Source organism: Phoca vitulina, unplaced genomic scaffold, assembly GCF_004348235.1.
Source record: "Phoca vitulina isolate PV1807 unplaced genomic scaffold, GSC_HSeal_1.0 scaffold43, whole genome shotgun sequence".
NCBI classification, from domain to species: domain Eukaryota; kingdom Metazoa; phylum Chordata; class Mammalia; order Carnivora; family Phocidae; genus Phoca; species Phoca vitulina.
Window position 1 is genome coordinate 7,078,228 of NW_022589746.1, and position 16,186 is coordinate 7,094,413.

Below are 16,186 nucleotides of genomic sequence, written 5' to 3' on the forward strand. Positions count from 1 at the left end.
AATTTTCAGACATTCTTTGTTTTCACATGCTTTTTTCCTCTCTTTTCTACACGGTTTTACCATCCAATGCCCCTCTCTTTCCCATCAGAGTGAATGTAAGCAGTTTTGCTGACACAGGATACTTTTATTCCTGGGGCTAAGGTTCTTTGTCTTTCTCCTGTCCCCACCCATCCATTTATTCTGTTCCAAATAATAATCTCTCTTCTCTTTCGAGAACGTTGTTGTTTGTTTGTTTTATCAAAAGAGACTATGTGATATGGATCTTGAAGGATAAGCGTGCCAAATGTCTTATCTTCCACTTGGATCTTCCGTTGTGATGTCACTTTCTTATGGGAAGATGGCATCAGTGGGGAAAGGCTGCTGGTCAACCTTGCCTCACTCCTCGCCATTTTATTTTTTTGGTCCCCGATCACCCAGTGTGTTTGGGATGCTGGCTATATTGGCATGTCATACCACATACACCTCGGCCTGCCATTCTGTTGTACTCTTGCTACCACAGTGCTTCTGAACCAAAGACATCAGCCACAAGTGTTAAGGCCACTGCCCGTTCCCTCCTTAAACTGCAGTGGGCCTCGGGCCTGGGGTCCACACGGTAGTCCCAGCCCCAGCTCTCTCTCCTCTCCAGCTGAGGGGTTTACTTTAGGATTCCTCCAGAAGCTCACATGCCGAAGGGAATCTACACATCTGAATCCCAGTGGGGAGCTCTATGGGCACCAAGTTGTTGCTATGGAATTAAACTTTTATTGCTGCTTCTTCCGATATCTGATGGCCCCCAAGTGGTTATCATAAAGCCAACCATTCATCACCCCACTTACTTTTGATACTCATGGAAGGCTGTGGATAGAGTCTTGATAGGCAGCTGAGGATTTGTGAGGCCCAGCAAATCTGACGGCAGGCCTCAGGCATATACCCTGAACAGTGCTGGCCCTTTGGTCAACTCTTCCTTGTCTGCCACCATAACTAATAAAATAAGGACTGTTCTGTCACATACCTAAAATCCTCTTGTGAAACATGCTTTGGGAAATACCAATTTAAAGATATAAACAAGATTTCAGGAAATTATGACCCAGAGATAATCTCATCCAAATCCCTTCATTTGGTAGAAACGAGTCTCAGAGAAGAAAGGTGACACCCATTTTCACAGCTGCTCCTCACAGCAGTCCCGTTGAATTGACTATTATCCTCATTCTGCAGAAAATTGAGCCCATCATGGTTAAGTGACTGTGATTGCCCAGCTAGCAGAGTTGGGACTTCCAGAACTATTCTTATCCATTACCCCAAAATGAATTTTGAAGGTAGGCAATTCTGAATCTGATTCTAATACCGCACATAGGGCCACATTCCATTTCCTGCTGCGGTGGACTGTAAGAGCCATTCTTCTTTTTCAAAAAATCCACACTTTTTCCCCACCAGGCCGGGTGTCCGAATCACCCAAATCCGTGTGATGCATGAGATGTTCCATACTGAACGGTTCAGGGAAAGATAAATAGATAAAATATTAAATGGAAATATGTGTGAAATTTGCAAAACCAGATGAATCCCCGGCCTACTGGAGTATTCATTTAAGCAATAAACATATAAGAAGCAGACTGTTTGCTTCAGATGTATGAAAGCCCTTAAGACTCTAGATTTAAACACTAAACTTAATTTAATATTTACATTTATGTCCTAACATATGTACACATTCAAGATTATTATGAGGTTAAAAACGAAACAGGTTACTTAGAGCCTGGAGATCAGGAACAACCAGGTCTCTCAGACAATGCAACCCAGTAGTCTTTCATTAAAAGTCCAGTGTCCAATAAGATCACTGAATTGGAAGTTCTTTATCCCCGGCAGACCGACCACAAGTTTTTAAAAACAGGGGCCATGCCTTATTTCTCTTAATCCCTACTGCTTATCACAATGCTTGCATAAAATAGGCATTCAATAAATCTTCATTGAATGAATGATGTCTAAGCTTCTTCTAAGTATGTTTTCTTTGGCACAGGATACATGGCCACAGTCAGTGCTTGCACCTGCTTTATGCCAATGCCCACCACTATTCAAGACTTGACTGCTTCCCTCTGTTCCGGGGCTTGGGCCGCCAGGTATTTCCCAGAGACCATGGCTCCTGGCTGATGGCTGTCTCCAGGGCAGCTCATTGGTGGAACAGAAAGGATACATACTCCAGAGCTCACTGCTCACTGCCAATTTCCTCAAGGTTCATTGTGGCCAGAAATGAGGAGGGCCGACTAGTGAATGAAGGAGGGGCCTGCTGAGAGGGGGTGTTAAGAGGATTGGTCAGACAGTGAGCAGTGTGCAGATGGAGCGACTGGGAGAGAGCCTGAGAAAGGCCAGCAGCACCCACCTCCATCCCCCATAGAGTGCTAGGCAGTTTTAAGACAGAAAATTCTTTCATGTATGCTAGTAACAATCATTCCAAGATCCGCTGACATTAAAATGAAGACATATTTTGAGAAGGTTGTTGTAAGAGTCCAAGTGTGAGATAAGGGCCTGGCCTAAGGCAGAGAGGCAGAAGAGCAGAGACACCTCCGCAGAGTCATCCAGTCCTAATTTGAAACCACTCAGTTTAGGGTCCCTGCCTAGTTTTATCTTTTTTGTCTAATGTGCACAAAGAAGGGGGGAAAAAACCAAACCCATGATTGTCTGAATTGAGACTGAAAAAGAATATGGTAATATTTAACACCCTTACACGATAAAAACACTCATTAAAATAGAAACAGTAGGGTACTTCCTCAAGATGATAAAGACCATACGAAATAAAAAACTCACAGCTAACATCATATTCAATGGTGAAAGGCTGAAAGCTTTTCCTCTAAAATCAGAAACAAGGCAAGGATGTCTGCTTTCATCCCTTCTATTCAATGAAGTACTGGAAGTTCTAGCCAGAGCAACTAGGCAAGAAAAAGAAAGAAAACATATCTAAACTGGAAAGAAAGTAAGATGATCTCTGTTCACAGATGACACAATCTTCTATGTTGAAAACCCTAAAGAATTCACACACGCAAAAATAGAGCCAATAAATGAATTCAGTAAAGATTCAAAAACAAAATCAACACCCCCAAATCAGTTGTATTTCTATACATTTGCGGTGAACAATCTAAAAAGGAACTTACGAAATGATTCTATTTGCCATAGCAGTAAACAGAATAAAATACTTAAGAATCGATTTACTCAAGGAGGCAAAAGGCTTGCACACTGAAAACTATAAGACACTGCTGTAAGAAATGGAAAGATATCACACACCCATGAATTGAAATATTGTTAAATGTCAATACTACCTAAAACTATGTACAGATTCAATGCAATCCGTATTAAAATCCCAATGGCATTTTTATAGAAATAGAAAAACTCACCCTAAAATTCATCTGAAATCTCAAGGAACCTCAAATAACCAAACTATCTTGAGAAAAAAGAACAAAGTTGAAGGACTCACACTTCCTGATTTCAAAATGTACTACAAAGCTAAACAGTGTGGTACTGGCATAAGGATAAACATTTAGGCCAATAGAATAAACTACAGAACCCAAGAATAGACCCTCGCATGTATGGTTAATTGATTTTTGACAAGGATGCCAAGACCATTCAATAGGGAAAGAAAAGTTTTCAACAAATTGTGGTGGGAAAATTTGGATTTCACATGCAAAAAATAAATTTGGACCCTTATGTTACACCATATGCAAAAATTAACTCAAAATGAATGAGAGGCCTAATCCGTATAGCTAAAACTACAAAAATTTTGGAATAAAACATAGGGAACATAGGGGAAAATGTTCATGCCATTGCATTTAGCAATGATTTCATGGATATGGCACCAAGAGCACAAGTCATAAAATGAAAACATATATGAATTGGACTTCAACAAAACTAAAAACTTTTGTGCCTCAAGGGACACTGTCAAGAGAGTGAAAACCCACACAAATGGTGCATCTGATAAGGGATTAATATCCAGAATATATAAATATAAATAATACAACAACAAAAAATAAACAGCCCAATTCAAAAATGGGCAAAGGATTTAAGTAGACATTTCTCCAAAGAAGATAGATGAATGGCCAATAAGCACAGGAAGGTTGTTCAGCATTACTAATCTTTAGAGAAATGCAAACCAAAACCACAATGAGATAACATGTTATTCCTATTAAGATGGCTGTTATCAAGATGAAAAATGACAAGTGTTGGCAAGGATGCAGAGAATTTAGAACCTTTCTACATTGCTGGTCGGAATGTAAAATGTGGCAGCCGCTATGGAAAACAGTTGGGAAGTTCCTCAAAAAGCTAAATGTAGAATTACCGTATGATCCAGCATTTCCAGTTCCCAACTATATACCCAAAAGGTTGAAAGCAGGGCCTGGAGCAAATACTTGTCTGCCGGTGTTCATTGTAGCATTAGTCATAACAGTTAAAAGGTGGAAACTATCCATGTGTCCATGAACAAATGAATGGATAAACAATATGTGGTGTATTCGTACAATGGAATACTATTTAGCCTTAAAAAGGAACAAAGCTCTGATATATGCTACAATGTGGGTGAACCTTGAAAATATTATGCTAAATGAAATAACTCAGATACATAAAGGACAAATATAATTCCATTTACATGAGGTACCTAGAGTAGTCAACTTCATAGAGACAGAAAGCAGATTATAGGTTACCAGGGACTGGGATGAGGAGGAATGGGGAGTTAGTGCCGTCACTAACGGATTGCATTGAATCTGTACATAGTTTTAGGTAGTATTGACATTTAACAGCTGAAGGCAGACGTTTAACTGACTGAGCCACGTAAGCGCCCCTAGAAATCCTATTTTGAACATCTCTGTATTCCCCCAAAGCCCCTGACATAGTACCTATCTACTTCCAGCACTTAATTAGTATTTGTTTTATTGAATTTTCTAAGGCTCTGCTGTCAACATTAATTATACATTTTGATAGTCTGAATAATGCCATAGGTTTCAATTTCTTTGAAATTAAATTAGCTCCTAGAAAAAAAAATTCCAGATTTAACACACTACAGAATTAACCCTGCAATGTAAACTGAAATGTTTGACACATAGAATGAATAAGTGATTGTTGATTAAATATTTACTTGAAGAAAAACATAGATTGTGTAACGTTGTCAGGCAATATTTCATTTTTGAGAGGCGTCCAAATTAATGGCTTTAATAAGGACTTTATATCAAGGTCCTTGACACCAAAGGGTCATCCAAGTAGAAAGTTACCCCAAATATTATTAGAAGTACATGATACTTACACATGAGTATTCTCAATCACCTACCAGGTATACTATTGTTCTACTTTATTTTTTTATTTTTTTTTAAGATTTTATTTATTTATTTGACACAGAGAGAGAGCATAAGCAGGGGGAGCAGTGGGCAGAGGGAGAAGGAGAAGCAGGCTCCCCGCTGGGTGGGGAGCCTGATGCGGGACTCGATCCCAGAACTCTGGGACCGTGACGGGAGCTGAAGGCAGACGCTTAACGACTGAGCCACGCAGGTGCCCATATTGTCCTACTTTAAACGGAAAGAACTATCCCAGCATGGTTGTCTGTCTGCAGAGAAGGACTAGTTGGTCACCAGGCAATAGTTAGATGACTCTGAAGGTTAGTGTTGTCAAACCATGACAGCCGGAGGTATGCTCTCTAGTATACATACCCACTGCACCAGAAACAAGGGTAAAGAGCCCACTAGCAAGGTGGACGTTCCCGAGTCCCTTCTCTGTGCCTCCATTCCTCACCCACACTCAGCCACACCCAGTCCCCCTCATTTTCTGAGGAACACGGTGTTTCTCTACCAGGATTATCACCTTTCATTAAATTATAGTCACCTTCATCCGGGGATTATTTTACTTTATTTAGTATTAACCCTGTGAGATTTATCTTACCACTGGAAAACAAAAGAATCACATCTCCAATTTTAGAGAATGATTATAGCTTTCAAGTGATATCCTGGTAAAAACGAAAACAAGCACACAAAATTCTCTCTGTGCCTTTTCTAGAGTCTGCTGTGAAATCTGAGCTAGCAGTGTTCATTTGATAAGGTCTGAAAAATGGCGACTGCCATGTTTCTCCAGGAATTCATTCTTTTTTTTTTTTTAAGATTTTATTTTTAAGGAATCTCTATACTCAATGTGGGGCTCAAATTTACAACCCCGAGATCGAGAGTCTCATGCTCTACCAACCAGGCGTGCCCCAGTAATGTATTCTTGCAAACATGTATTCAGTTACCACTGTATGCCCAGGTACTAGATGTTGCTGTAGATGTAGTTAGGACAGAACCAGAAAAGTCTGTACTTAAATAAGACTTTCTTGGGGCCCCTGGGTTGCTCAGTTGGCTAAGCGTCTGCCTTCAGCTCAGGTCATGATCCCAGAGTCCCAGGAGTACGGCTCCCTGCTTGATCCTGCTTCTCCCTCTCCTTCTGACCCTCTCCCCACTGGTGCTCTCTGTCTCTCAAATAGATAAAATCTAAAAAAAAAAAAAAAAAAAAAAGACTTTCTTAAACTGAATAAAAGACTTAAGTATGCAAGGCAAAAGGGCAGACAGGGTAGCAGGCAAGGTACCTGACCTACCAGAACTCAGGAAGGTCTTGTACTAACACTCTGGGGATGATGTTTGTGATCTTCCTTTGAACATTAAATTTTTATCTGGCCCTAAAAGCCACGTACGAGTATCTCCCATTGAAAATGTAGCATATTTAAAATTTCAGGGTTTCGGGAATGAGGATGGCATTTATTTAACTACTAAGAAAGTGGTAACATTTTATAAACCCATGTTATATTTATTGTAAATGAGGGCCAGGGCATCTGAGTGACAGCTGAAATTATAAGCAATTTGGGACATCCAGTTTTCTGGGGAAAAGGCTGCCCACAGGGAAGTCTTGGCTTAGTGACAAGGTGTATGAACGCTGAAACCAGTTTTTCCAGGTTTGAGGACCAGCTGCGTGCACTGGAAATGTGACCTTGGGCAACTTGTTTAAGTTCTCTCTCTTCTGTCCTTTTCTTTTGGGTTAATCAGTAAAGCAAGGCAAGTGGAGAAGGTACAAAGAAATCTGTAACTGGTGATCAATTACGGCTGCACTCAGACCAGCCAAATTCTTTCCCTTGGTTTTTTCATCCTGAAACAAGGGTAATAAGAGCACCTAGCTTATGGAGATCCTCTTGCATGGCACTAATCTTGCTTTATAATGATACATGTGATTAGCATTCTTCCTAGGCTCTAGGCTGCAGGGCCTGGGTCTGTCTCATTATTTTAGCTCCAGTGCCTGACCAGTGTCAACAAATATTTGTTAAACAAAACAAATAATAACGCCAACAATTCATAGGATTTCCACAACTGGATCTTTTAAAAAAATTATATCTATATTTTAATATTTATTTATTTGAGAGAGTGAGAGAGCGAGAGAGAGAGAGAGCATGAACAGGGAGAGCGGCAGACGGAGGGAGAAGCAGACTCCCTGCTGAGCAGGGAGCCCGATGCTATGTGGGGCTCAATCCCAGGACCCTGGGATCATGACCTGAGCTGAAGGCAGACGCCCAGCCAACTGAGCCACCCAGACACACGCAATCAGATTTTTATATGCCAGTACACATCTTAATTGGAACTTGCGTCCCTGCTTCCCACGTATGGCCAGAAAATAATGTTTTAAATCACCTATATTTTAAAATTTGCCCTTTAAAGGAAAACAAGAACAAAATATTAACTTGGCTAAAATTGCCGAACTTTTTCAGCACTGAACCCTAACCAATTTCTTTTTGTAGTTATGAGAAAAGAGTTGGTTCTCAATGAACTCTTTTCAATTTAAAAATTATTTTCTGATTTCACTCCGGGTCTATACAATAAATTTCGACTTCAAAGATAAGACTTCAAAAAGTGTTTGTCAGGTGCCTCCTTATATCTCATTTATAAAAGTGAAAGTTTAGCAGTTAGCTAAAAGTTTAGCTCTCAGTTCATCATCTTAAACTGATTAAATACCACCTTCCTGTCTATTAAACAAAAATGATTTGCTGTACTCCTAGGCAAAACCAAACCAAACCAAACCAAACCAAATCAACCATCCCCCCAAAGCTCAAAACTAAAAATCCAAGCCAAAGCAAATTTTAAAAAGCCAAAATCTGGGGTGACTGGTGGCTCAGTAGGTTGAGCATCTGCCTTTAGCTCAGGTCATGATCTCGGGGGTCCTGGAATGGAGCCTCATGTGGGGCTCCCTGCTCAGCAGGGAGTCTGCTTCTCCCTCTCCCTCTGCTCCTCCCCCTTTCCCCCCAATTGTAAAAGCAAAACCCTAACCCTCCACACTTTGCTCGGATTTTCTGAAAAAGTTTTAAATATCCTCTCAATTAAATCCACAAATGTTCTCCTCTTTGTCTTCTGAATGCTGATATTTTCAGTATTTGGAATTAAGTTTTTGTTCAACCTACAATTTACTGTGTTGGGCTCTGGCGTGGGGCTGCCTGGGTCCCCACTCTACTGCTCTCTAGTTGTATGAGCCCTTGGATATTTCCTTCTTGCTTAATTTCTGCCTCTTTAAAATAGGAACAAATATATGAATCCTATTTTATAAACATGAAGATTAAAATAAGAGATGGCACGTAAGAACTTAAGAGTTCCATACACAAGAGCCAGTATTACCATGTAACCAGATCAAGCCCATTTTTTGTATTTCCTTTTAGTCAAACGTGATGCCTACATACGGTGCTGGCGTAATTAGCCAGGTCGAAGATGAGCTACCTTTTGATGACTAAGAATGCTTTTGGAGGGGCGCCTGGGTGGCTCAGTGGGTTAAGTGTCTGCTTTCGACTCAGGTCATGATCCCAGGGTCCTGGGATCGAGCCCCGCGTTGGGCTCCCTGCTCAGCGGGGAGTCTGCTTCTCCCTCTCCCTCTGCCCCTCCTCCCCACTAAAGCATGCTGTCTCTCTCAAATAAATAAATAAAATTAAAAAAAAAAGAATGCTTTTGGAGTTAGTGCAGCAGGTGGAACGAATTGAGCCAACTGACCTCCCCAGGTGCCAAAGTCCTACAGAGAGAGAGATGGTAATTCTCTTCATTCAGGAGAAAAGGGGGAGCAAGGCCTCTGTAGGGCTATTGGTGACAATAAAATAACTTCAAATTTCCTTTGTATTCTTTTTTACTACCTTGTACTTGGCAACAATACTGTATATCACGGACTCCGTAAATTCAGCTCAATTACTACAATCCAGGTGAGTTATCAAAGTGGTTGTTGACCTATGTGACTCTGGGAGTGGGTCATAATCTTGAGATTATGAAAGGATTTGAGGGAAGAAGGACAAAGTCAAGAGTCTTCTGGGGAAAGCCATGGTCACCTTGACACCCTCCAGGGGTAGCAATCCCTTATTCCAGAACTGACTCTCAGTTGACATTCTTAAGACTCTGACTAGCAGGACACCAAAGCAACCCAATGGGCTTCACACACACAATCAAGCCCATAGAATTTTTTTTTTAAAAGATTTTATTTATTTATTTGAGACAGAGAGAGAGAGAGTGAATGTGCACAAGCAGGGAGGAGGTCAGAGGGAGAGGGAGAAGCAGACTCTCCTCTGAGCAGGGAGCCTGATGTGGGGCTTGATCCCAGGACCCTGAGATCATGACCTGAGCCGAAGGCAGATGCTTAACCGACTGAGCCACCCAAAGCCCATAGAATAATGTATAAAGCTAGAATACAGTTTACTTACTGGTGTACAGTAAGAGTTGGAGATTGAGGTTCATCAATCAGAGCTTCTTTCTATGAAGACAAACCCACTGGGAGAGAACCCCAGAACAACCAAAAAACAACCGAGGGGTTTTTGGAGTTTTACCTCTACATACTGGATGTGTGATGGATGAGCCTAATGAGAGGGTGAAGATGAGGGTGGGGGGGTGGGCTAGCAGATTTTCATCAAAATAAGATAATAGATGCTTTACTACAGAAATAGAGAAATTGAGGCTTTGTCTCAGTGGTCCTACCTCATCTACAGATGTAATTGTATTAGTTTCCTAGGCCTAGTGTAATGAAGTACCACAAGATGGGTGGCCTAAAACATCAGATGTACTGGGTCACAGTTCTGGAAACTACAGGTCTAAAACCAAGGTGTCAGCAGGGCCATGCTGACCTCTGTTTTTGCTGTCACATGGCTGTTTTTTCCTTGTGAATCTCTTTCCTCTTCCAACAAGGACACCACTCATGTTGGACTAAGGGTCCATTCTCCTTGGACCTCATCTTAACTAGTTACATGTGCACCAACTCTATTTCCAAGTAAGTTCCATTCTGAAGTACTAGGGTTTAGGCCTTCAATTGCATCTGTTGGGGGACACATTTCAACCCATAACAGTATTCTTGGAACTTTTAAGTTGTGCGAGTTTCTGTACTAGGAATTCACGGCCCCTTTAGTCTTATTTGCTACTCTTTTAAGACTAAGAAAACCCTAGGTCTGGTCAGTTTTAGCTGACAAAACAAATATCTGATGACTTGTTAAACACAGAGTCTGATCCACAATTCCTGCAATTTCTGCTAAGATAGAGGATACTAAGTAACTAGGTACCCAAAAGACTTCCCCCCCCCACCCCAAGGGACACCTCAACAAACAGTGAGATAGGTGATAATTTAAAACCTTACAACCTTAACAAGATCCTCAGCTCTTTAGGGCCATTCTATCCCTCCCACGCTCTTCTTTGTTCCATTCTCCCCCACTCCGCTTTTTCCATCTCCAAGTATGACCATTTTTGGCAAAGACGCTATACACATTATTATTATACTATTTTAGATATAAAAAATTGAGGTATAATTACATACAGTAAAATGAGAATGGCATGCAAATTTATACTTTAAAATAAAAAGATCAGTAAACTTCGCAATTTGGTCTCAATTTTATTTTTCTAGATTCATTTGCTTTCCTCCCCTCTACCATGCTCATCCTTACAGAGCTGTCCTTCATTTTCAAATTCTTTCAAGTGCTGTGTTCTACTCCGGAAGTTTCTTCCCCCCAGAGAGCTCTTACTTCAAGTCCCAGTTACTTCCTTGAAGCTTTCCCCCAAAACCTAGAGTAATGCAGCTCCTTTTTTTTTTTTTTAAGATGTAATTTATTTATTTGACAGAGAAAGAGACAGTGAGAGAGGGAACACAACCAAGGGGAGTGGGAGAGGGAGAAGCAGGCTCCCCACCGAACAAGGAGCCCATTGCGGGGCTCGATCCCAGGATCCTGGGATCATGACCAGAGCTGAAGGCAGACGCTTAACAACTAAGCCACCCAGGCGTCCCTAATGCAGCTCTTTTGGCACACTGTATGTGGTTCTCATTTTTTTTCCTGTTCAATTGTTAGTTTTAACTAGTTTGTGAGTTCTTTCTCCAAGACAGAAGCCCCCGGGGGTGAGATGTAGCTTGTCTTTCTTTGCATTCCAAGTGCGTAGCCCAATGCATGATACATAGTTATACTGTCAATAAGTGACAATTAACACGCACATATGTACTTAAGAGTTTTCATAGAGCGTTCGCGCGATCTCATTTTCTCCCTGCTACAATCTTATAAAATAGCAGTTACTGCCACCCTATCATTTCCTGCTTGTAGAGTGGTGAGACTCAGGTTAATTATCTTGCCCCACACCAGTCTGTAGCAAAACGTGACTAGAACTTGGTCTTGACTCCAAATTCCCCGCTCTGGACACCGCAACAGGTTGAAACCAGCGCCCACTTTGCACCACGACTTAAACTTGGAGAGGCCACGAAGGCCACACTGCCGGATATCGGGCTTGGAGATGCGCCCAGCCTCCGCAGCCTTACAGTTTTGGGCTCCGGCAACACTGACTGCGTGGGACCTTGGACTACATCTCCCAGAGAGCCCTGGGGCAAACCCTCAGGTGATTGGTTAAAATGGATCCGCCAATACCCGCGACGTGCTCGTGCAGACCAATCATAGGCCGGAAGGGGCAGGACCTCCCACGCAGAGGCTAGATTGAGCGGAGAAACTAACGTTGTAAGGTGTCCCAAAGCCCTAGGGGCTGAGATCCTCGGTCCCGCGCCCCGGGCGCCACGTCGTCCTCCTCTTCGGGTCCAGTCTGCGCCTTTCCCGCGACCCGACTTCGGGTCGCGCGTGTATGGCCGCCAGCCCCGCGCCGAGGACAGGCCGGGTGACCGGGAAGAAAGCACGTGTTCGAGCGTTGTAGCGGCCGAAGGCGCGCCTGTCATCCCCACGCCGCGCCCAGGTCCCGCGGGAGGTCCCCGCGCGGCGTGCGGTGCGCGGAAGGCCCCGGGCACCGCGGGCTCCGGGGCCCTCGGTGCCCCCAGCGACCTGGGCCTCTGAGGCCGGTGCTGCCTGGCGTCGCTCTTGGCCCTGTCCTCCTGTGCAGAGTGCGACTTCCCGGCTTCGCCCCTGGCCTGTGGAGGAGGAGACTCGGCGGCATGTCACCCGCGCTGCCAGAGCTGACGCCTTCCGGTAACGCTGCCACCCGCTCTCCGCGGTTGGGTTGTTTATTGACTCCTGTTGTGGGCTGCTAATCCCTGGGGTAATTTTCCTCGCCACCTGGAGACGCGCGCCAGGTTTCCTCGCGGGCGGGAGGGCGGCACCTTTGAACTGGCGGAGGAGCCGGGAGGTTCCACGTTGTTCTGCTGGATTCCTTCCCCACCTGCACCCCTTCCTCCCCAGACAGACAGACCATCAGCAGCCACGAGGCACTGCTCTCTCCCCGCGCGCCCGAAACACCTCTTCATGTCAAAGTAACTTTGCAGTTCGGTGCAACGTATTCCAGCGGGGCGCAATGAAAGTTTTGCCCGAGTTAACGTTCTCAATTCAATACATATTTATTGAGCACCTACTGTGCTCATACAAAAAAAGTTCACGTGTTGAGGGACGGATAAGGAAACCCAGAGAACTATTTAAAACTTACAGGAAACGTTTCTTTTCCACATCTGGGTTAGAGCAGTCGTTCTGCAAACTCCAGTGGCATAGAATCACTGTGTAAAATGAGCGGTGAGTCGTGATGCGGAGTAGCAATCTCAAGTGATTCTGATGTGGATGGGTCTGCGATTAACGAGAAAAAACGAGTTTGGCTCAAGAACTGACAATAATTTCAGCTTTATAATGGGATCTGAGCCTCTAAGGTCATCCCTGGTTAAAATCTATGGTCAAACATACCCATAAAAACATGTGAGGTATGAGGTAGGAAAAGTAGAAAGAAGAGAACCAGTCCTAAGTAGACAGAGTATAGCTGGCTGTGGGGGAATGAGGGTGTTCAGCTTGGCAGGGGGTGAATATTGAATTCATAACTCAGAAGGAAATTTATCAGAGGTGAGCCAGTGACCCTGTTGATTCTAGAGTTCTGATGTGGGACTGGTAAAATTGTTCTTGAAACCAATGGAAAGGTGACTGTGAAACATTTTATCACTGTTGCTATAAAAGAAGAGGTAGAGAGGCAGATCATATAGTTCTTTGAATAATATCTCTGCCTCATGACTTCTTGCCTTTCCATTTAATTAAAAAAGGAAATACGTGATTTCCCTTTCATCTAAATTTATCAGCAGCAGAATGCCTTGGCTAAATGGGGGAAATGCAGAGCTATATATTTTTGTTTTCACTGTGAGAGATGTTGGGGAGAATCTGCTCTGTTAAGAACCTGATTAGTCAGGAGTAAACTGTACAGAATGTTCGGTATGCGATGAACCGAATATAGATAAATATGAGGGTGTTTAGGTTATCATTGTTCTTCATGGAAGATCTCAGTGACCACTCACCTTACCAAGGGAAAGGAGAATTGCTAAGGTGGCTTACCCTTATGAGAAGGTTCTGGAGGGGCAGCAGTGATTAGAAGCCAGTGAATGATAACCCCCTACTGGAAAAGCTTGGGGAATACATGAGGATAAGAACAGTGAACACTTAAACCAACAAATCCGGCAGGAAGACCTCTTAGTTTCTCTACAAGGGAAATCTTATCCCCTAAAGGATGAATAAGCATGTGGATGATGTAGAAGCAGGGGATTTTTAAGGGCCTCAGTTGGAGGGGAGTTTTGTATCCAATGCATGCAATTCCCATTTTATTATGTATCCCATTTAATCTCATTTTCTGTTCACAGTTCTCTTGCTCCCACAGATGGCCTGTTTCCCATATTGCTATGTATTCATATGTTTCCTTGTACTCTAGTCTGTGTATGTATTTTTAATTTATGTAAATAGTATCTTGGTAAGTTGACGATTTCTGACCCTTTCGCTCAGTATTCCATCGTTATCGTATAGCAGTGCAGTGTTCCCCACCAGTATCCACCACATTTTACTTGGCCATTTCCCAACATTGTCTCCAACGTGCCACTCCTACAAACATCCTCTTCGGTGTTACTGATGGATCAATCTGAGATTTTGTTTGGGAAATACACCTGGGATTGAGATTGCTGGGTTTTCTGCATACTTAATTTTTACCAAGTTCTGCTAGGCTGCTCTCCAGAATGGCTCTGTCCAGCAAGCATCCTGGAGGGTTCAGGTTTTCTTTGGCATTATCCAGTTTTCTAATTATTGTCCATCTACTGGGTGCAAATGTGTATCATCTTGTTTTAATTCACATCTTCGCTAATGAGTTTGAGCATCTCTTCATATAGTTGCTGGGTATTATTTTCTTCTTCCTTGACTTGACTATTCGTATCTTTGTAGGAGTTCCTTGTACATTATAGCTGTTAGTCCCTTTGAGTTTTAGACATTGCAAAATCTTCCCCCAATCCATAATCTGTTTATTATTTTTGTTTATGGTAACTTTCATTTCATAGGAATCCTTAGTTTTTATGGAATCAAATTCATCTTTTTTTTTTTAATATTATAGGTTGGGCTTTTTGAGACTTAATTCTTTCTCTATTCTAAGTAATGAAGATATTCTATATTTTATTTTTCCTTTTTCATGGGAATATAGTTTTATGGTATGTTGTAATATTTAGTGGGTCAAATAACCTCTTTCTACTTTTTCAAAGTTAACTTAGCCTTTTCTGGACTTTTAGTCTTCCACATAAATTATAGAATATGTTTGTCAAATTTCTAATAAAAAATCAGATGTTTTGTTTAGAGTTTAAAAAAAAAAAGCTTTGATTTCTTGCGTATATGATGACTCCTTTCACAAGATCTCAGAACTTGTATATGTGGGGGCGAGGTTGTTTTATGGTAAATACTAAACTGTCTTAAAGACCAAAAATAGTTTATATTTCTGGATTGAGAAGTGAATACCGTAGGGACCCCATGGGAAAGTGCTTAGATTTTTTATGAAAATGGGAGGAGGAATAGAGGCATGCTTTTCACCGTCAGACCTGCGGTGGGTACAGACGTGCTCTTCCCTGAGTGCAGAGAGAAGGAAAGTAGCGGAAGCCAAGCTGTAAGAGGATTATGAGGTGGAGGGTGGGGTGAATTTTGGAGCTCCCAATAGAAGACTTCTTTGGATGGGATTAGGTAGGATCTCCTACAGAGGGAGAGGATTTGGAGCTAAAAGAGAGCAGGTTTGGGACAGTAGATGTGGGCTGTGTTGAGGGTAGCCAAGAAAAGCTGACCAAGGAGGAGGCTCCATGTTAGGAATTTTCGGGGACTCCAATCACCATAGTTTCTGTGGATTTCCAGTAGTTCTTAGAAACCTTTTCCACACATCTTTTCCCCCTGGTTTTGAAAGTCAGATTTTCACTTTCTTCGAAGCAGGTGTGAAGAAAAGCCTGCAGGATGAGATTGAAGCCATTCTGCGGGAGAGGATCATGGTGCTGGATGGAGGGATGGGGACCATGATCCAGCGGCATAAGCTAAGTGAAGAAGACTTCCGAGGTCACGAATTTCAAGATCACGCCAGGCCGCTGAAAGGCAACAATGACATTTTAAGTATAACTCAACCCAATGTCATTTACCAAATCCATAAGGTATAGTATCCGCCGTGTCTCCTGTTCTCAGTCCATTATCCTATAAGCCGCTCCACATATCGAGGGCTCTAGAAAGTACAGAAGAAAGAGGTGATTTGTTCACAAAGAAGGCGTTGGGCACGAGATAAAGGTCTTGCACTGCGATGAGCATTCAGGATAAGGAGATGAGAAGGGTAGTTTTTCTGCCTTCGAGACAGTTAAACTCCAGTGAAAGACCATAAAAATCTTGGACAAATTGGGCTTTTCACATACACTACTTTACCTAAGTCACCACAACAGTCCCGATAAAGAAAAACCAAAAGGTGGTGGTTATTCTCATTTTGAAGATTTGGAA

The 16,186-nt window shown here is 42.5% G+C and overlaps 1 protein-coding gene across 5 annotated transcripts in view; it reads left to right on the plus strand.

Moving 5' to 3' along the window:
• Nucleotides 1–11,952: 11,952 nt before the first annotated feature.
• MTR (5-methyltetrahydrofolate-homocysteine methyltransferase) overlaps nucleotides 11,953–16,186 on the plus strand; it is a 99,559-nt gene continuing 95,325 nt past the window's right edge. For 3 of the 5 annotated variants that reach the window (XR_004302512.1, XR_004302513.1, XM_032430284.1), the window contains exon 1: nucleotides 14,895–15,852. Coding sequence is in view for 3 of the 5 variants with exons in the window: in XM_032430284.1 (XP_032286175.1) it covers nucleotides 15,514–15,852 (339 nt within the window). In the remaining 2 variants the exon portion in view is untranslated. Of the gene's footprint in view, nucleotides 12,419–14,894; nucleotides 15,853–16,186 lie in introns of those variants that run through there. The other 2 variants (XM_032430285.1, XM_032430286.1) reach the window with 2 other exon arrangements.